Source organism: Lactuca virosa, chromosome 2 (assembly GCF_052849685.1).
Source record: "Lactuca virosa cultivar CGN04683 chromosome 2, Lactuca_virosa_CGN04683_v6, whole genome shotgun sequence".
NCBI classification, from domain to species: domain Eukaryota; kingdom Viridiplantae; phylum Streptophyta; class Magnoliopsida; order Asterales; family Asteraceae; genus Lactuca; species Lactuca virosa.
In genome coordinates, this window is record NC_136427.1 from 242,172,689 (window position 1) to 242,194,454 (window position 21,766).

A 21,766-nucleotide genomic window follows, 5' to 3' on the forward strand; every position below is an offset into this window, starting at 1 on the left:
AAAGTTTAATCACAAATATACACCATAAGTGCCCAACATTGTTTTTGTAACACATTAAAATAAAAATGGACTTGAAACGTATTCCTTTCATACTAGCAATTTGTATATTTATTTTTAAAACAAACAATTAATTTTCAACATGAATCAGCCGTTTCTGGCCATCGTTCCCGTTGACTTCTCGGCGTTCCAACGACATGTTAACAAGAATCACAGCAAATCTAGCTTCATACATCTAATAAAAACTAAAAAAAACAAAAACTCCATACACAAACACTCAAATACAACCGATTCAACTATCAATTAAAATAAATTCAACTCTCTCGTCTACTTTACTTAAATAGTTAAATTAAAAATGAACGACATCTCTAAATAATGTGCAAAAAATTCTCAATTTCATCTACAGACTTATAGTTCTACTGCCTAGACATAGGTGCCATTGACATGGCTGATTGTTGGCTATAAAAACCACCTTCCATTTGATAATTCTGGTAACCATCTGGAACAATTCCCGGTGTATACAAAGAAACACCATTCACTGGCGGCCCAGCCATAGGTTGTGGTGGTGGCGGTTGGTTCATGGTATGGCCATATGTTACTGTCCCAGCCGACACCATGTACACCGGAGCTGGATATGGCGGCATTGGCGGTGGCGGAGATGATGGTGGAGGCGGTTGTTGGTCTGGATACTGGAAGGGTGGAGCTGGTGGTTCACTGTTATTTATCTTGGTTCTCTTCTGCAAAGGGTAGTCATTTGAGGGTGAATTTCCAATAACGCCCTCGGAAGCCAGGGACGAGAGGACGTAAGTCAGCATCTCGGCGGATGATGTTGATGCCGTGAGCTTTGCCGCCACTGCAGCGGCGGCAGATTTGGTGTCCTCGGATTGGTCGGTGAAAGGTGGTTGTTGTGTGTACATCACCGGAGCAGACTGTTCTCCGGTCACCGGAACAGGTGGCGGTTGTCTGCCATTAGGGTTAAGCAATTGCCTACAATAATTATCAGCCTTTTCTGCTTGAGAATGTGCAGCCTGAAAACACAAGAACAATCATTTTTGTAAGTAAGTAGCTCTTTTTTTTTTTTTTTTTTTTTTTTTTAATAATACTTCAGTACCCAAATTGGTGAAAATAGTAATATACCTGAAGCTGACTTCGGACTTTGTCCAGCTTCATTTCCTGATAATAAAACCATGGAAGCTTTCATTTATATGAAGAAAAAAATGTGAATATGTAACACCAATTTCAGGATACCAACAAACCTGATCTTGAAGAGCTTCCCTCAAATAAGACACAAGATTTGTTCTTGATGATTCAATAACTGTAAGTTGCTCAATACAATCCCTCAATGTAGCATGCTGCCCCTTGAGCTCATCTGTGACACCTGTCCCATTTACTTTGAAAAGAAAAAGAAAAAAGGTAAATATTTCAGAAATATACTATATAAGATGAAAATCAGAGATGAGAAAAAAAAAATACCAGATCTAATATCCCCACCAATTTCCTTTTCCACTTTTTCAACACAATTAATGGCATTTTTGCATTTGCTGATGACTGCATCTTCATTGACCTGACTACCATATATCACTTGATACCCTGAAACTATCTTGTCCACTGCATTGCCACTGCCAGCTGGCTGTTTCTGATTAAAATACAGTAACAAGTAAGAGCAAACATTAACACAATTCAATACAGGAACATGTAAAAGATAATTAAGTAAAGTACCAATTTTAACCCTGAATGCTTCCCATTCCTATTACTAGTTTCCATATGCCTTTTGACAAGCTCTTCCTTAAGAACTTGCCCTCGTGAACCAAAAACCTTTCTTTCATCCAAAATAGTGACCTGAAAAATTAAAAAAGAATTACATAATTTTCTTGATTAGAAGCATGGAGAGAAGAGAAGCATACGAGGCGTAAAGCAGAATTTCTTCCAAATTCGTCCCCATTGTCGATGACATCACGTAGTGCATCTGGAAGAACCTTCCAGAATTCACCAACAAATTCAGAACCTTTTTTCCTGCTATTTTGTAAAATATCATTTGCAAGATACAGAAAAGCCAGGCGTTGATCACGTGGAGAGCTATGGAATTGTCTTGCCCATGTTTCCACTACTTGTTTTGCCTTGTTCATATGAAATATACACCAATGTGACAGAGCTATATATATTGTTAGGGATTAAAAAATAAAATATAAATACCATGAGATAGTTGTTAATAATTATGAAAGTTAAACAATTATATAGCTTCATAAACACATTTCAGTAGGATACTCTCAATGCTTTGCTGTGAATTGTTGAGCTTAGTCAGCTTCTCCACCAAAATTTGTGGATTAAATGCACTACCCATTGTGTCTAACAAATGTAGTACTACCTCCAATGACAAGACCTCTTAAAGACAACCTTCACACCAAAATTCCAACATGAAAATTAACAAAAGAACACTTCTGAAAGCAATAGCAATCGCTAGCTTTGACTAATTCTCATGGTAAAAAAGGAAAGGAACCTGCTTATATAGATGGTGATAAATTAAATATGGGCATTGGTGTGTGGAGACAGAGAATGAAAGAAATCTTGCAACAATTACTAACTGGTAGATGAAATTTTTCTTAGGTGTTTGTAATTATGTTATCCAATTACCAATTCTTTAATATATTGTTATATACTACTAATTGGTGGATGAAAATTGTAACAGTTGACAAGGCACATGGTTTAATGAAAGTGTGATTAGTCAAATGTCTAACACAAGAATCAAGATTGATCTTGTGTAATGGTAGCATCATAAAATTGCAAACGAGTAACTAAATGCCTAAAAACTGCAATGTGGACAAAGGAATTATGGCTGAAACAGAACAGAAAGAAGTATTAGTCGTTCGAGTTATGGTATTCGGCTACCCAATTTAGATCCATTATTTATCAGGTCATGTAAATTATCTGAAGCTAAAGTAGAACAAGACAGTTAAGTTGAATGCAAAACAACTAAGATCAGTCTTGCAATCAACAAGGAGACCAAAGTAGAACAAACGGATAACTAGGATAAAGGCTTCAGTAAATGTCCGTACAAAGTACAAACTATAGCGTTCGATAGTTTTTTAGCAAAGGAATCAAAAGCATATGAGATTTTCCGGACAAGGTAAACCGAATAAATTAAGAAGAGAATAACAAAAACAGTAAAAAGAATTGCATATTGGAATGCTGAATTTATGACAAGGAATACTAACCTGATTAAAGAAGATAATTAAGCGGCGGAGCGTCAACTTTCTCCAAAAACGAATAAATTGGAGGGAAATTTTAGGGATTTGACGGATACGGAGGAAAAATTAGGTAAACTGAATGAATGATATTTTTGGAAAGGATTTTTGTTGTTAATGAGAAAGAAAGGAAGGGTGTAGATGCCGCCGACTGACAAGGGTTTGAAAAAAGTGTTTGGGAGTTTGGGACCGCTTCCGAAACCAGCTAATAACATCGTACGGGAAGAGAAAAATGTGGTTGTTGAGGGAGATAACCTCCGACGTGCGTTTGAAACCGTCACATGGTTTGTAGTGGGTATTTGGGATTTTGCTTATTTTTAACTCCATAATCATTTTTTTTTTTATCAAATTGCTTAGGTTTTGAAAAAAAAAATCTAAAAAAATATTTGGATTAAAAGCTATAGATTGATAAACTTTTTTTTAATGTTTAAATTAGTTTATAGATATTTTATATGAATGTGTCATAAACATTTTCAAAAACATTTATGTATTTCTCAAACACCTTTTAAATATTATTTACTTTTGAAAAATGAATAAGTCATAAACACCTTCAAAAGCAATCTATATACACCCGTCTAATTTTGTATAAATACTTTTGGATTAATGTTAGTCCCTTTCAAAAAAAAAAGGTAACCTTGGTTTTTTCTTTTGGAAAACGACGTAGACTCTATAAAGGGTTATTTCGTAGTCCCGATCCATTTCGAAACTTGTTTCTGAGTCAGTGGACATCCACTTAATGGAAATTTGGAATGCACATCGAGATTCCAAACATCTCGGACTTACTTGGCAAAGTAAACAATAGCATGAGATCTAACGATGTTGAGATTTTCCGGGTTAGTTTTTGCTTCGTTTACTTGTTTATGTGTTTTTATGGATTATTAACCAAAAAATATATTCTGAAATTCGAAGAACATGTCCCAAACTGCGAATAACATGATCATAATAGAGTGTTAATTCGTATCCAAAACCTTAGAAAACTATTTTATTTGGAACAAGAAATCTGATATACTTATAAACTACCCCTAATTTCACTTATGTCCAAACGGAATTTGAACCATTGACCTCAAGAAGAGAGAGTAACACTTGATACTGCTATGCTAAAAGTCTTGTGGTTCCTTAGAAAACTACTATTTGTCATTAGTTACCCTCTAGTAACTTAAAAACTGATATATTGTGTTGTTCCTTGGGTTTAGCCGTCTTTTTAGTCATCTAAAATGAACTGTCGTATTCCGAAATACGAAGAGCAGTCCGGAATGTGAAGACCATCCCGGTCTTGTTTGATATTCCATCCAACATTTATTTTTGAAGTTACATAAATTGTTTGATATTCATCACGATGGTCGCTTCAATACTTCTCATATTTTGTCACATAAACTTGTCATTGGTGTCAATATTCTTGGCAAGCTAAAGCACCTATTCACATCCAAGAATATCTTCCGGCAGATGTGCTTTGATATGTGGCTTAAAATTCTCGAGGGTGTGGAACGGGATCATATGTTAATGCATTATATTTTTTGCAAAGTTGTCACAAACCCATGAAACAATGTAGAGGAAATGTTTTTCTGAGATCGGAGAAAATAAATTGACATTTGAGACAAGTCTTAGAATGGTCTGATCTTTTTTCGGACGAGACTTTTTTTGATTAGGTATTTTATGACCGGTCTAAGTCTTTGTCGATTCGGCCTCATGGTCTTTATATGTGCATTTTTCAGTTCATTTTCAGAGTTTTTCAGTTCGGTTTTGATATCTTCATATTTTATATTTCGGTTTCGAGTTTTTCTTTTAACAAATATGTTATTAATAATAAAATGATACATTAAGATTTACTAAATATGATACACTAAAGTTTAATAAAAGAAAAAAAAAGGAAAAAAGTTGGGTTATATATGGTTAAAAAAATGTTCAATTAACAAAAAAAATGATATATACATAATCTTTGGCTTCCGGTCTTTTTTGAGATTAGTCTACGATAGGTGTCGGGCCAGTCTTGGACCGGTCTGGTATATTTTTGGATCAGTCTCAAAACGATCCGTTTTATTTTTCGGTCCGGTCTCATTGTAAACCGATTCGCTATCGTTTTTTTTTTGGGGAATGGTCCAAGATCTCTAGGGTGCAAGCCTCCAATTACACGACATTGTGGGCTTAAGTACTAAATGTTGGGTCTTGTCTAAGGCTATGATTAACTATAATACAAGGGGAAAAAGTTTAAACATCAAACATGAAAGAAAATTTTATGTTTTTGTTTTTTTATAACAATTATGAAAGATGAAAAATCTATTAATTATCAAATCTTAGTTGATTTATGGTATAATATAAGAAAACAATGAGGGGCATAAATTTCATAGGTAGGAAGTACAAAATAAATAAATTAGTTTCTTTAAAAACTAATGTTTGATATGTGTATTGAGCTTGAGTATCATTTTTAGAATGGATATCTAGTTTGCTACATTCACATGCTATACATTTAAAAATCAAAATGAAACATTCTGCAAACCCAAGCAACTTTATCTCAAGTTTTTATTAGTTTTTAGTTTTTACTTTTACCTACCAAATGTTATCCTAATGCCTACCAAAAGATGTATAAAGTATAAGAGAGGTTAAATATCTTCATGTTAAATGTTCTTACTTATCCTCCTACTTACAAGATCATCACAAGTGTCAAAATCAAAGGATGAGATGAGAAAAGAGAAATAGTGTTTTACACATGACAATCATTGAATTGGTAGGAGGATGAAGTAGGAGGAGTAAGTAGAAAACAATTTAATTTTTCAAGTATAAACATGTTATTGAAACCATAAATTGGTATATACTACCAAACATGCTTCTATTACATTTATTTAGCTACCATTTTTGGTTCATATAAAACTTCTAAAGCAACAATATACTTGCCAATGTTAACATATACCACATGCAATCTAGCAGCTTAACATTTAGGCACTTTTATGTTATCCTAACAAAGCTATACCATAAAATCAACTATACATTTTGACCCTCAACACTAGCTTTTAACACCAAACTGATGTAGACTAAGGTTTAATTGTAGAATTATAGACTAAAATTAAAATATACAAAGGGTTCTTGGATTTTGAAAGGCCAAGTCTCTCCCAAGTAATCTCTCCCTCAACTGATTATCTTCCAAAGATACCTAACAAGCACTGACCCCTACTTATACTCTATTAAACCGACATAACATGTAAAATGACCTAAAATCCCTTATCCCAACATTAACCCATTTGACTTTCTTTACTTGACCTTGACTAGTTTATTATCCATTTTATTGCATATCTAATCCATATATGAGGTATAACACAAACTCAACATGCTTGACCTTCTAATTAACTAAATTTTGCTACCATCAGTCAAATAGATAAAATTCATTCAAAATAAGTTGAAAGAGCAGTTGCAGAACAACATAGACAAAGCAAAAGAAAGCCAAACAAACAGATCTAAAAGGGGATAAAATCTCAGATCATGTTACTAAACAAAACCTATTATACTTTAACATAAAACATACAGAAAACAACACAATGTTAATCACTTGAAGACCCATCATCATCATTTTCATGCAGTGTAACCACTTTCTCTATAAACCTTTTCCTCACTCCTTCAAGAACAGCTTCTCTAGAAGCTTCACCATTGAGCCCATCATTAAGAACAGGATCTGATTGGCACAAAATCATAGCAACACCTTCTGGAGTGCATCTCCTACCAAAAGTATGCAACCCAACATAATTTGCCTTCACTGCACCATTATTGTACACCAACACAGTGGGAAGATTACAATCTGGATAATTAGGAATGCAATCAGTTGATATAATCTTGACAAATTTGGTAGCTGAATACATTGTTGCCAGTTCTTCCACACACTGCATTAGAACTCCACACTCTGGGTACCTATTCAATCACAACTTCCCATTAACAACCATATAATCAAAATCAATTGCTAATCAATAATAACAAACAAGATAGTAGTTAATTAGTGATTACCCATCTTTGTATAGAATAACAACCACCCACACATTAGATGGAGCTTGTGATACCTCACGCACAAAATCGGATCCTGAAATGGGAATGACTGACCCAAACTTTGCAACTTTCACTGTTTGCTTCATCTCTGCTAACCTCTTTCTCCTTCAAGAACAGAAAAGAATATGAAACCATGAGAATCTCACATGGAAGTTTAATGTCCCCATAAAATGAGATTAGGATTGTGGGAGTTGAAAGCACCTGTATTCTTCGAGGAAACGATTGTCATCAAGATCATCTTCTAAATCTTCAAGTTCTTCTTCTGTCTTGTTATCGATCCAAGATTTGGTTTTAGGTTTGGAATCTTCATCTTCTGCAGGAGTGAAAGGGTCGGGTTTGAAGGCAGGAGGTTTGGGAGGTAAGTTCCCAAGTTTTCTTTGAATATCATCCCATTGAGTTGATGCTCCTTCAACATCTTTGTAGACAAAGTGATAGTCTGCCATTGTTGCTAACTATTTATTGATCTTTGTCTTGTTAAGATCAGCTTTATCACTTGGCTCCCAAGATCTCTGCAAGCATAACGAATAATGTGTACTAAGACTTCAGAGATTACTAGAATACGTCCAAACAGCTAGTGTAAATGGATAAACCATCTCAGGAGATGCATAAATTTCATTTGATTGATTGCTTCAGAATTCATGTCATTGATTCCCATTATACACACGTCTGTACCAATAAATTGCAAAAACTTTGCTTGATTGCTACATGTTAACAGTTCACTTCTTGCTTCTGTCCCAATTACCACCAGCAAAGGGACTAAGGGAGACTACCTTCATAAATCATACCCAAGATTGGCAATACTAAAACAGAATAGACTGCTCTGATAATCAAAGGAACAAATTCAAACATATTAATTACAAAAAAGCATATGAATGTTGCATCGAATGCAATCGCAGCAGGGGACAGAATATAACCTTCATAAAATTACAGAGCATAGACCCTGGATAATCAAACAGCCCAAATTCGACGTATTGAGTAAACGCAAATGTCATGTTGTTATTTATGTGGCGAAATTGACATTCAATTACAAATACAGGAAGTACGAACAGTAAGTACGGACGGGAGAAGATGAATCAGGTTGATAGAAGGAAATGAAATATAAACCAGATGCGAAGAACCAACTCACCACAGATGCGATTGTGAGAGAACGAAGTCGGAGTTTGTCTAAACCAACCACCAAGAACCCGAATCAATACTCAAGGTCAGATGCGATTTTGAGAGATGCAGATGCCTGCAACCCAAATCAAAACTAGAGAGTGCAGATGCGATTTTGAGAGCAATGAGATTCGGATTGGGGACGGATGTGATTTTAATATGTTTTAATCAAAACTACCTCGTTTTAGTTATTTTCTTCTACCGTTCAAAAAAATAATAATTATATTCTTCTACATGTATTTCTTAGATGAAACATAGCAAATGAACTAGATATATGAAAAAATTGTCTGTATAAAATAGACATGGTATAATTTACATTAGGATTTTAATTATATATATAAAAAGTGTAGTTGTAGGCTTCATTACTAAATTCACGACCATCAAATAGATTACAAACATAATTATTTTCGATTATACATGCTTCATTACTAAATTCAAATAGATTACAAACATAATTATTTATGATTACATAGGCTTCGTTACTAAATTCAAATAGATTACAAACATAATAATTTTGGATTACATAGGTATCATTTATTTGTAATCTATTTGGGAGAGTACATGTTTTCGTCCATAACCCCTCTGAGAGAGTTTTCCCAACAAAAAACTAGAAAAAATGAGTGTTCCAAAAAAAATGATTTTTATAGCCTCACGTTTGCAGATGGCCACTCACGTTCGCAGGTGGACCTTTCTATCTGTGAACATACAACACATGATGTACGTCTACACTTTATAAGCTTTTACATTCACAAGTATGGAAGGGAAATCGCATATGATCCTAATCCATCTCCGATTTTAGTGGTTAAAATTGTAATTTTTTTTTTTGGGTATTTTCTGCAAAGTGATTAGCAAAAGCGACTATTTTTGTAATTTTTTCAATTTATATATATGTCCACAAACAAGGGCGGATTTACTATGTAATTTTCTGTTAAATGTAAATTTAGTGAAAAAATTCTCAAAGTCCGTCATAAATTCGTTAGAAATCCGTTACAAAGTTTGATAATTGTGAATTTAGTGTAAAATCATCGGTTTTATTGACGATTTTGTGACGGAAACTATCTTTAGAAATGATTTTTTTCTAATAGTGTAACCCATAAAATATTTGTGCAACCCTTGACTTTTCTTTTGGAATCCTCGGGTGCCCACAAAGGACTTGAACCCTTAACCACTTGGGTAACGGTACATGTGCAACAAGTCTTGATACCAACAAATATTATTACAAAAACATAACTAAAAACTGTTTTGTTTCGTATTTAAAAAAAAAAATCAACCACTTGGGTTGTGGTGACTTGGTAAAACATGTGGAAGATATGGTGAATAAACTATTGACCCATGTTCAAATCCTAGCACTACTCAGCCCTTGTGGTCATGGAGGTTCGCCTGCAGTGACTCCAGGACATGAGGCAAAGCTTCATGTTTGCAGCGGAGGATTAGTCGGTGCGCAAAAGCTGGCCCGGAAACCCTCATTAGGGAATTTCCCTTTCCAAAACAAAAATTGTAGGGTATAACTCGTTAAAAAAATGAGTCACTCACTTGCATGCTTGAATGAGAAGTACCCGATATCATCTAAAACAATGGACATCCAAGTACTATGTTATGTTTATGCTCATAATTGTTTGAAAAAGCATAAAAAGAGTCATTCTATAATATGAATATAACTGTAATGATAGAATCAAGCAAGAAAAGTAATCATTCAATAGTTGTAGGTCTCCAGTTTAATAATTATGGAGGGACATAACAACATACTGTACCATTTTCTTCAAAAAAAAAAAAATATATATATATATATATATATATATATATATATATATATATATATATATATATATATATATATATATATGAGCCTGGTGGAGGTGATATAAATTACAATCAAAACCAATAAGTATAAACCTATAAAAAAGATATGCAAAATAAACATCACAAGAATTCCAATCAATTGGTGTATAACATGGAAATCATAGAAAATAACACAAAAGTCCAATTAAATAGATTATATCATAAAGGTTATAAAAAAAACTAAAATGACATGGTACATAAGGCAGCTTTTAATACTTTTATAAAAGAAAAATAAGGACTACTAAAGAATAATTTTAAGACTAAACACTATTTGCTACAAATGGTTTTTAAAAATCTCCTTCCCACCGCATCAACTATGGTTTGATATTCTTATCGTAAAATAATTTTTAGACAAACATTAAGGTACAATTTTCTTTTAATAACAATTTTCAGAAAACCAAGAGAGAGCCATCTCTCAAAACGTATATACATTTAAAATTTCAAGACCATGCATTATATATTAAAAAACAAAAAACAAAAAGGAAATTCAATCAAACTAAGGTCCTCTTTGATTTGGGTCTGACTGGGTCCGGTCAAACCTTTTGTCTGACCCAGTCTGATCCAGCTTATTTGATTTGCACATTTTTCCATCTGACCGAGTATTTTTCCATCTGACCGAGACCTTAAACAAAAAGTTGTTGACTGATAAACTTTCCAAGCTTACCCCTCGTCCATCTCCTCCGGTCTTGAGCCAAATCGCTCCTCTTCTCAGTGACGAGTATTTTTCCATCTGACCGAGACCTTAAACAAAAAGTTGTTGACTGATAAACTTTCCAAGCTTACCCCTCGTCCATCTCCTCCGGTCTTGAGCCAAATCGCTCCTCTTCTCAGTGACGAAAATCCTCCACCATCGTTGTTGCCATCGCTTCCTTCTTCCATCACTACAAGGAAACGATCATTAGCGGCGACAAAAGTCGCCGATAATAAGTCAAGTTGTCGCCGGTAATAGTAATAGCGGCGACGCGTCGCCGGTAATAAGTCGCCGCTACTGCTTCGTCGCTATTGATCAACTTGTCGCCGCTAATGAGAGATGTCGCCGCTAATGAGGTGTGTCGCCGCTAATAACGAAGTCGCCGGTAATAACAATTTTCATTTTTTTAATTAACGATTTTGGTTGCCGGTAATCATGTCGTCGGTAATTACATAACAACATTCGATTAAATATCAAAAATAATAGTGTCGACGCTAATTACAAAACAAACATCCGATTATAATTAATTAAATATCAAAAGTCATAATATCCGATTAAATATAAAAAGTAATAATGTCGTCCGGTAATTACATAACATCCGATCAAATATAAAAAGTAATAATGTCGCCTGGTATTAGTGTCACCGGTAATTACAAAAAACAACCAAACTTTTACAATCTACCAAGTAGCAAAGCGTGACAACGTATGTAAATAAAACTCATCCCTACATACCATCATCTTCGTTCCCATCGTTTCCTCGATTATTTTGGGGTTGAAAAAACGAATAAAGCTTATCCCTACATGTCGGGTCGTTGAGCATTGCACGAAGATTTTCCAACTACATAATTAATAACAACATATATAAACTTATAAGTTAAATTATCAAACATAAACAAAAACTATCAAAATACATTGTTATTTTTAATCTAAGACAAAAAACCAAAGTACGTTGTTATTTTTTGCACTTGGGACAAAAACCTAATTACCAAAGTTTTTAGCAAATAATCACCACAAAACCAAAATTACCAAATCAACATGCATTTTACGATGCTAAAGTAGATTGCTATTTTTAAACTAAGACAAAAAACCAAAGTACGTTGTTATTTTTTGCACTTGGGACAAAAACCTAATTACCAAAGTTTTTAGCAAATAATCACCACAAAACCAAAATTACCAAATTAACATGCATTTTACGATGCTAAAGTAGATAACTATTTTTAAACTAAGACAAAAAACCAAAGTACGTTGTTATTTTTTGCACTTGTGACAAAAACCTAATTACCAAACTTTTTAGCAAACAATCACCACAAAACCAAAGTAGATTGTTTAACCAAGTAAAAAACAATTATAGTTAACCATATAAAATATATTTAAATAAATAATTACCGCTAAATGTTGTAATACGGTGTCCTGTATTGCAGGGGAAACTTTTTTCCAAGTCCATTTATCAAAAAGGATCATGTGTCACATTGTTTTTCCAACTTCTCGGGAAAACATGTCTTTCCGCTCTCCTACGGGATCAAATGTGATATCCCTATCATATTTCATGCTAATCGGTTTGCCCTGGTTCCGTAAGATTGCTTTTTCAAGCTTTATATTTTTCGCTTTGCCTCGAACTTTCCTTCGTGCACGTTGCTCAACTACAAATGTAATTAAAAATTATTAGAAACGGTATTTAATTTATAATAACTGAACAAAAATAGTAAATAAAAATTCATAATAAGACTTACCGTCCTGCTCGTGATGACCAACACCTCTACCACCTGGGAGAGGTGGGTCCTCAGCTCCATCACCCCCGTGTCCACGACCCATAACAACAGTCATGGTATATATAAACAAAAGCCATATTGTCATCATTTCCTGAAAAATTATAAGATATACAAATACAATTTTTATTACAAATACACATTACATAGAAATAAACATTTACATAGGAATAAACATTTCTATTTAAACTAGAAATCCAAATAAAGTTCATATTACAAACACGTATTACATAACAACTATTCTAATAAGAATCTTCCTCATATCCTTCAGTGTCTTCTTCGGTATCATAATCAGAATCGGTCTCATCGTAATCAGTCTCGCAATCAGAAACATCATTGACTCTACCAGTTGACGGAGGAACTTCAGTTGCACTTTCTACATCAACAATGACTATATGAATGTTTTGAAAGTACATGCTGAGTCCTGCTTGGAACTCGAGATGATATGGATTGGTAGTCCAGCTTTTATCAATAGACATGATGTTGCTAAAACATAATTTTGTGTTTAGAGTTTAGTATACAGAATTAACATTGTTTTTTTTCCAATCTACATTTTTTTTACAATTAAAAGAATAAAAAAATAAAAAAATAAAAAAAATTAAATTAAAATTTTTTATTTATGCGTTTTTTTTAATTAATTTTAATTACAATTACTTGTAATTTATATAGGCAAAAGTTGTAAGTATTAAATAAAAGGGTCAAAGATCCAACAAATCAATTTTTTCCACACGTTTGTTTATTTATACTAGATGTACAAATATACCCATGATTATTGAAAAAAAAAATTGTTTGTTTCTTTTAATATGTTTAGCAATTAGTTTTTAATGAATATAATATTAAATAAAGAAAAATTAATAATTTGATATATCCATAAAAAACATTTCTTACTATTGTACCTTTTTATATTTTTTTATTTATAACATTTTTTATTTTATTTTTTTAAATTATACCATTGTATTTTAAAAAATTATATTATGTTGTTGTATTGTTCTCTTTTACCGTCGAGATTAAAATATATATATATTTTTTATTTATAACATTGTATAAATATGTTGCAAATAAAAAATTTTAAAACTAAAAAAGACATGAAAATATAAATATGAAACTATAGAAATATAACATTATAAGTTAATTTGAAGATTATAAGTTAACTATAGAACTTATTGGTTAATTTGGGGTTAGCTTGGGAAGAAACTAGAAACTTTCTAGTATTTGTATATAAGTTTTTAAACAATTTTATAACATTTTTTTGTGTTTTTTTTTCCAATTATAACAATAATTTTTTTTTTCATATATAGCATCCTACTTATACCAAAACCACATACTTTTACATAATACATAAGAGCATGAAATTCACATACTTTCACATACATATACCACATATACACCAGATACAAATACATTCACATACACATAAAATAACATCCTACTTAAACCAAATACACATAATTTCACATATATAGATAATAACATCATATTTATACCAAATACACAAATTTCACATTCATATACCACATTTACAACAAACATACATGCATTCACATACACACACAATAACATCCTACTTATAACAAACACATATAATTTCACATATATATATATATATATATATATATATATATATATATATATATATATGTATATATATAGATAATAACATCATATATATACTTCTACCAAATACTCATATACCACATATACATCAAACACATATACATCAAACACACATACATTGGCATATATACACCAAATTCACATATGTTCATACAAATATCAAATATACACACAATTTTCACATATGACAATTTTCACATAATTTTCACATACAAATACCAAATTCACAAAAAATTGAAATAATAGAACCTGTAGTGGCGGAAATCAACGGATATGTAGCCGGAAAAATTGGTCTTCACCCAAAAATACCCTCACCCGTAAACCCAAAGACAACACCACCAAAAACACTGAAGTTGAACAATTTCATGCAATTTAATCATCAAATGCAGCTAGAAATCGAAATTAACATACAAATACAAAGAGATACAAGAAATTCAACTTACCTTTCTTCAATAGATGAAGCTAGAAATCGGTCCCAAGAATCCCTAACCACCCTTAATCCCTAATCTCACACAATGTGGGGAGATATGTTGTTGGAATCAACTAATTGAACACAAAATCGGGGGAACTTGGAAGAGGCGCAACGTATAGCAGCAGCAAACAAAATGAAAATGGGAAGAAATGAGCAATCTGCGTGTGTTTTTTTTATCTGCGAGAGCCTTTAGCGGCGACAACTAGGGCTTTACCGGCGACACAAGTCAATAGCGGCGACAATCTGGAGGGAAGGGTACCGCGTCATTTTTTAGGTAACTATTAGCGGCGACTTTTTAGACTTTTAGCGGCGACACAAATGTCGCCGGTATTAGGTTTGTGCGGATAAGGGACCCCAACCGTTGGATTAGATACTTGATCGAAGGGCTGGGATCTAACAGTGGGGGAAAATGCGGATTCGGGTGATAAACCTTTAGCCGCGACACTATTACCGGCGACATGGACTTTTAGCGGCGACTCTAGCATTTGTCGTCGGTAATAGTGTCGCCGCTAAAGGTCGATATTCTTGTAGTGCATCGATGTCATCGCTTCCTTTTTCTATCGAGAAAATAGGTATGTCCCTTCCTCTGTCAATCGATCTGGGATTGTTCTTTAATTTTGGATTATATGCCATGAATTAAAATCGACCATCTATTTTATGTTTTTTTATCCTGTTTCTGTTGGTTTGTTCTATCTGAATCAATGAATATTGGAATTTATGCATTTAAGTATCATTCAATTGATTTGCTTGTACATCGATTTAGGTTGAACCTGGAGTATGACATCATGATTGGTCATTCCACCATTAAAACCTATGTGACATCATGATTTAGGTTGAACCTGGAGTATGCATTTAAGTATCATTCAATTGTTCTTTAGTTTGTTATGAATTAATTTTTTATCAAAGAAAGTTATAGGTTCAACAAGAGCTAGACCATTCATCTGTTCTTGGATTTTCCAAGCTCTGATGTAGTGTGACTATTGTAGATATAATATTGGATCTTATTATTCTATTTTTTATTCTATAAATTCAAGATGCAATCACTTTATTTCAGGGATTGAAAATTCAATGTTATTCAGATTATATGTGATTGTATTCATATGAGTTTATCATTTGTTTTCCTTTTTAATATTTGATGTTTTTGCTCCAAGTGTTATGGCTAGTGTTTGTTGCATGTCTCATAAGTAACACAAAATTATTAAACTTCAAATTAATGGCTGATTATCAATCTTTTAAATTGATTGATGAATGTGAATTTGGTAAATGAATGAATTGTTTGAATTGCTGAAAAACAATGAATTTATTTATAATTTTATAAAAAACAATGATTCCTATTATAATTTTTATTTGAATTTTTAAAGTATTTGTGTGTAATATATTTTGTATGACAATTTGTATGTTTTTTTAATTCTTTAGCAATTGGTAAAATTGTCATTTTTTATTAGATGTATAATCAAACACAATGATTTCTTATTCAATCAGGATTTCATACCCAAACAAACCTTTCTGAATCAGCACTCTCTGGGTCAGTAATTATAAAACGGGACCTGAAAAAAAAAAAATCAGCCATTTACTTTGCCCCACCCTTCTACCCAAAAGGCTAAAACATGACCCACTTATCGAACTCCCTATTCCCTAACCCACCAGACCCAACTATACACCCGACCCATTTCTTTTTCTTGAGCGGTAGAAAGAACGTGCAAATAACCCTAACTCCAAAATTTACCCCTGCTGCTGCAGCTCCCGTCCGCCGGCGACACCCACCGCAACAACTGCCGTCCAACCACAGCACCACCGTGAGGCGCCGCCTTCCACCCTCTTTTCTATTTTCCTATTCCCCTTGTCTCTCCCGTCTCGAACACCACAACACCACCGTGCGGCTTTGCCTTCCACGCCTCCCTTCGATTTTCCTTTTTCCCTTGTCTCTCCTGTACCTCTCGCACACAGGCACATCATCGAACCCCAACCATCTCACCACCTCTGCCTTCCACTTCAGGGAATTTTGCAATTCAGGTATGATTTCTGAAGTTTGATTTTGTCTCTCTTGCTAATCAGGTTCGTCATTCTTCTATTCTTCATTCTTTCACCAGTTGTACTTTGGGCTTTAATATTGATCCTGGTTGTATGCTTCATTTTGTGCAAAGTCGTAGGCAGTTCAAATAGGCATCATGCCATCAGCACCCTTTGATTTGCATTAGATGGATTTTGTGCTACTTTTTATTGATGGATTAGGATTACTATGGTCTTGGACCTTGTCTTTGCACATTGATTGCCATTGCCTTTATGAACTACAGTGAGGTTCCAAAATTGATCAGTTCTGTTTTCTGAAATTTTTGTACAGTGGGGTGTCGATTTGTCAAATTTATTCCTTTGAAAATTTGTACAGGCTTGAGTTTAATGTTCCTGAATGATGGAACGAAGTGGTGCTACTCCAATCACCATACTCTCCTATCCTTTTTTTGAACTCCACATCTCCCTCTTGTACATTCTTTGAAATAATCAAGACTTTTGTAGTGATCCTTCTCCCTTCCTCAATGCCTCTTGTGCTAAGATACATAAATAATGAATCATTCGATTGATATAGTAAATTAATATGAAATAATCATGACTTGTGTTCTTATTTTTCGTTCTTGCATTTATACTCTGTGTGTGTGAAATTGCTTTTACAACCTAACATCTATATCAGTGGAAATGAATACCTAAAGACAAAAAAATTCAGAACTTTCCATCTTATTTTCAAGAGATTAATACCAAATATTTAAAATAATTAAACTTGCTATTGATTTTTTTGTTAAATCTAGTTATTATTCTTTGTGTCACGGGTTAATAATGTACTTCTATTATTGGAGCTATTTTTTGCTTATTTTTGAAGTTGTAAAATTTTTCCCAGGCAATTCTCGTAGTAAGAAACCCCAAGAACTGTATAATCATTGCATGTATGATTTACCAGTCTTGTGTTGGTGGGTCTATTTGGGTGTTGAAAATGCATCTTGGAACATTGGGTTTGAAGATGGGAGGATTAGCATGTCTGTGTTTTCCCGGACGCCGGAAAGTTAACCCCAAAGATAATGCCATTTCCGATGAACAACGTGATTGTAAGCCACCAGATGCCGCCACCACTCCTACAGGTCTCCCCACAATATATATCTATATATATCTCTATATGTGTATGTATTTCTTCTACGTCTTAATTTTTCTCTTTATCAGGTTTTTGAATTGGATGATTAATATATTGGAGGTCAATACCCAAGCATAGATATAAAATTGAACCGATTGTTGATTTATTCATGTTTGTTATAAGAATTGGACTTTGAATTATCGAAGTTCCTATTATATATGCTCGATTGAATGATGTAAAGGATCTGATTAGTATTTAGGGTTAGAACTTAGAAGTGATCTGGAAGCATGCAGTATGTTTTAACTTTAGTTTTTAAGAATTATCTGACATGAGAAATACTAAGATCTGTTGCTAGAAGGATATTTATAGGGAAATTAGTATATGAATTCGTGATTGTATATATGGTGTTGAGATGCAGTTCAAAAGGTGGATAACGATCTGCTTAATCAATCAACAGAAAAGTCAGAAACAAAACAGGTGGATGCTCCTTTGAACACTATTGGAAAGAAACAAAGGGAATTCAGTTACCAAGAACTTGTAAAGGCTACAAATAATTTCAGGCATGATCGCTATCTCGGGGAAGGTGGATTTGGGCAAGTATATAAAGGAAACCTAGAAAACCCTAACCAAGTAAACAACTTCGATTTGTTCAGTTTTTTAAAGTGTATTTTAACTTTTTAATTTAGTAATTAAATGGTCAGGTTGTGGCTGTTAAAAAACTCAATAAAGATGGTTTGCAAGGGAATAAGGAATTTCAAGTTGAAATCACAATGCTTTCACTCGTGTGTCACCCAAATATCGTTACCTTGATCGGATATTGCTCCGAAAGCAACCAACATCTTCTAGTTTATGAATTCATGCCCTTGGGATCCTTGGAAAAACACCTACATGGTAAAATGTCATTTTCAATGTTATGGTCTCTGGAGGAGGACAAGACAAGACAGACAGAACATGACATGACAGTCTGACGTCAATGGGACACAGACTCCAATGATTTCTTCATCCTCATCAAGAAAGTTTATCCAGTCTTGTCATGTGTGACAAATACTAACTAATCTTCATACCAACATGATTGTTTTCGTTTTATTTGATTCTTGGGCAGAACCCAGACCAAATATGAAGCCACTTGATTGGAACACGAGGATGAAAATAGCAGTAGGAACAGCTAGAGGCCTTGATTACCTACATAATCATTGTGAACCTCGTATAATCTACAGGGACATGAAATCAGCCAACATATTGTTAGGTGAAGGGTACGACCCAAAGATTTCTGATCTGGGTTTAGCTAAATTCGGACCATTGGATGATAAATCATACATATCAACACGGGTGATGGGCACAATGGGTTACTGTGCACCTGAGTACGGGTTCACAGGCCACCTGACCATAAAATCCGATACATACAGTTTTGGGGTGGTTTTGTTGGAACTAGTAACAGGAAGACAAGCATTAGACGACACAAAAGAAGGTGGTCAATATCTTATCGAATGGGTACTTTCTTTCTCTGTTAAGTTAAGTCAGTTCTTTCTGTATGAAGTCAATATATATAGTCATGTATGGCTTACTATATTAAGTCTGTTATAGGCGAACCCGATGTTGATTGACAAAAGGAAGTATGTGAAGCTAGCGGATCCGAGGATGAAAGGGGAATTTATGCAAAGATCGGTGAGGAAAGCTGTGGAGGTGGCGTTGATGTGTATGAATAATGATCAAGAAAAAAGGCCGGATATGAGTGAAGTTGTGGATGCGTTGGATTTTGTGGCGTCTCTTTCCGATCCGGTTATGGTTGGAGATCGGAATCGGAATTGGAATCAGAATGGCAATAGTGGATTGATTGTAAATTTGGATTCAAGTGATGATGAAAATGATGGGTTGAAAGAGGAGGATGAGGATGAAAGAGCTAAAGCAATAGAAGAGGCTAAAATGTGGGGAAAGAGGTATAAGCATGAAGCAGCAAACACAACGCCGTTATAATGCTCTGCAATTAAAATTATCAGACAACATGTAGTAAGTAAAACCAACGATTTTGTTGAGTTCTATCTTTTTGTTAATAGACCCATGTAATTCCGATAATGATTTGTGATAATTTAGGATTTTGTCTTTGGATGTAGATACATAGGTAGGTATATTGATGGTATAGATAAGTTTAGACTAGAGGTTTGTTTTCTTTTTCTTTTTTTGGAAGATATATTGATAGCATGAAAAGAAAGGGTTAAATGCTCATTTATGTAAAGTTTTGCATTTATTCAATTGGGCAAATGACTTATTTATGCAATAAGGTTTTTTTTCCCTATTTTATGCAACATTCTTAACTTTTATACAAAATATGTAACACTAACCTTTTCAAATGAAACAAAATCATACAATGAATTAATCTAAAACCGTTAAACATGTTAAAAGGCGTTAGTTTTTAGCTATAACGGCATATAAGCTTTACTTGTCAAGCCAATGTGTAAAAATACCTCTACCTCAACTTCTTTTATCGCCAAGAAAACTCCGTACTCCCTTTTCCTTGATCCAGTTAATAAAATCTCCACTTCCTTTTAGTTCTTCTTGCTGATTACAACCATTCTCCCCTCTTTGAATCGTCATCTTTTGTGCCATCTTCTCATGTCCTCGACTCCTTGTCTCCATCTTTTTTGAGGAGTGTTGTTTGCCCTTGTGGAAAGATTACAATAATAGGGGAACCGATGTGTGATGAAAAATAAAACCGAAAAGATAAAAAGAAAAAGAAAATGTGTACCAGTAAGTTTAGTTTACAGTGTAAACCTGTAATATCAATCCTAATAAATTTACTTAATACCTTCCAATCGATCATCAAAGTTTGAAAGAGGTCGATAATGTTACAATTTGAATTATACAAGAAATGCAAAGATTACAAAATAAGATTTTTGACTCTAAATCATGCATCCCTAATCAATCCTAAAAGCAACAAACAAGTAGAAGTTGTTCAATTTGAATGAAAAACTTACATTCTCTGGTTCCCTTATTTGTTACTGAACTGTGAGCACAAAGGAGAATACAACACAGAGAAATCGACACAAAGAAGAATTTGACGAATCAGAAGACCAAAAGATAAGGACTAAATCTAGATAATATGCGCCACTAAGGTCATTCTCTTGTTCGTTTTTGAAAATGTAAAATGTTTTCAAGTCTACATATCACATTTGTTGTAGAAGAACATGTAGACTAAACGTCTGCGTTTCCAAAAAAAATGATTGTATGTTTCTAAAATATGCATGATGTCTTTAATAAATTGAAATTTAAGTATATATTTTTTAAACTTAAAAAGACATGATGAATAATTCTAGTTTCACAACATTGAAATTTAATCCATACAACCACATAAGAGTTTATTTTAAAGCATTCATTCCATATTCTACATTAAATGCTCAAATCTTTCATCTCGTAAAGAATCGTATATATTCTCGGTCCGCTGCACTACTTTATACTTGAACCGTGTCTTCATCATCATCAACTTGAACATGGTTATTTCGAATCAACACATTGAGTATATAAGTCAAAGTTAGTTAATTTTGTATCATATATATATATATATATATATATATATATATATATATATATATATATATATATATATATATATATATATATAACTAATTTTATACTGAACGTTTAGGAACATCAAATTACGACATGCACTAAATTATTAGTGTAATGTGGTGTTAAGGATGATATTCTCTATCATATAAATGTGGGATGATTAGAGTGGAAGGAAACCACACAATTTTTATGTAACAAGTAAAATTAGCAAAAATCGACTTAACCCGGGCCAACCCAAAATTAGTTTGTTAATATGAGATTTTAAATCCGGTTAATTAACAG

The 21,766-nt window shown here is 33.4% G+C and overlaps 3 protein-coding genes across 4 annotated transcripts; 1 reads left to right on the top strand and 2 right to left on the bottom strand.

Moving 5' to 3' along the window:
* Positions 1 to 274: 274 nt before the first annotated feature.
* Positions 275 to 3,515, bottom strand: LOC145160632 (uncharacterized). Of its 2 annotated transcripts, none has more exons than XM_079079910.1 (8): positions 3,210 to 3,515; positions 2,263 to 2,391; positions 1,902 to 2,149; positions 1,717 to 1,836; positions 1,471 to 1,627; positions 1,254 to 1,387; positions 1,135 to 1,170; positions 275 to 1,025 (listed from the first exon to the last, which is right to left on the bottom strand). In XM_079079910.1, exons 2-8 carry the CDS (start codon positions 2,336 to 2,338, stop codon positions 414 to 416), a joined length of 1,383 nt encoding a protein of 460 aa, XP_078936036.1. In that variant the 5' UTR covers positions 2,339 to 2,391; positions 3,210 to 3,515; the 3' UTR covers positions 275 to 413. The 2 variants fall into 2 exon arrangements, with proteins under 2 accessions (XP_078936036.1, XP_078936035.1); XM_079079909.1 differs by having other exon boundaries at positions 1,471 to 1,633.
* Positions 3,516 to 6,594: 3,079 nt separating this feature from the next.
* LOC145160633 (uncharacterized) lies at positions 6,595 to 8,571 on the bottom strand. The gene is made up of 4 exons (XM_079079911.1): positions 8,392 to 8,571; positions 7,467 to 7,774; positions 7,227 to 7,370; positions 6,595 to 7,133 (listed from the first exon to the last, which is right to left on the bottom strand). The coding sequence occupies exons 2-4, from the start codon at positions 7,706 to 7,708 to the stop codon at positions 6,770 to 6,772; spliced, it is 750 nt and encodes a 249-aa protein (XP_078936037.1). The 5' UTR covers positions 7,709 to 7,774; positions 8,392 to 8,571; the 3' UTR covers positions 6,595 to 6,769.
* Positions 8,572 to 16,478: 7,907 nt separating this feature from the next.
* Positions 16,479 to 20,170, top strand: LOC145160634 (putative serine/threonine-protein kinase PBL7). The gene is made up of 6 exons (XM_079079912.1): positions 16,479 to 16,815; positions 17,693 to 17,969; positions 18,339 to 18,550; positions 18,622 to 18,811; positions 19,023 to 19,411; positions 19,505 to 20,170. The coding sequence occupies exons 2-6, from the start codon at positions 17,741 to 17,743 to the stop codon at positions 19,892 to 19,894; spliced, it is 1,410 nt and encodes a 469-aa protein (XP_078936038.1). The 5' UTR covers positions 16,479 to 16,815; positions 17,693 to 17,740; the 3' UTR covers positions 19,895 to 20,170.
* The last annotated feature ends 1,596 nt before the right edge of the window (positions 20,171 to 21,766 follow it).

Bases quoted from the DNA above. Each gene is read 5' to 3' on its own strand.
- LOC145160632 (XM_079079909.1), bottom strand. From the start codon at position 2,338: ATGGGTAGTGCATTTAATCCACAAATTTTGGTGGAGAAGCTGACTAAG. The intron at 1,837-1,901 runs GTATGCTTCTCT...TTAATTTTTCAG, and splicing joins GAAATTCTGCTTTACGCCTC to GTCACTATTTTGGATGAAAG. The intron at 1,026-1,134 runs GTATATTACTAT...TTGTGTTTTCAG, and splicing joins AAGTCCGAAGTCAGCTTCAG to GCTGCACATTCTCAAGCAGA.
- LOC145160633 (XM_079079911.1), bottom strand. From the start codon at position 7,708: ATGGCAGACTATCACTTTGTCTACAAAGATGTTGAAGGAGCATCAACT. The intron at 7,371-7,466 runs GTGCTTTCAACT...CTGTTCTTGAAG, and splicing joins CGTTTCCTCGAAGAATACAG to GAGAAAGAGGTTAGCAGAGA. The intron at 7,134-7,226 runs GTAATCACTAAT...GTGATTGAATAG, and splicing joins GTTATTCTATACAAAGATGG to GTACCCAGAGTGTGGAGTTC.
- LOC145160634 (XM_079079912.1), top strand. From the start codon at position 17,741: ATGATTTACCAGTCTTGTGTTGGTGGGTCTATTTGGGTGTTGAAAATG. The intron at 17,970-18,338 runs GTATGTATTTCT...GTTGAGATGCAG, and splicing joins CTATATATATCTCTATATGT to TTCAAAAGGTGGATAACGAT. The intron at 18,551-18,621 runs GTAAACAACTTC...TTAAATGGTCAG, and splicing joins ACCTAGAAAACCCTAACCAA to GTTGTGGCTGTTAAAAAACT.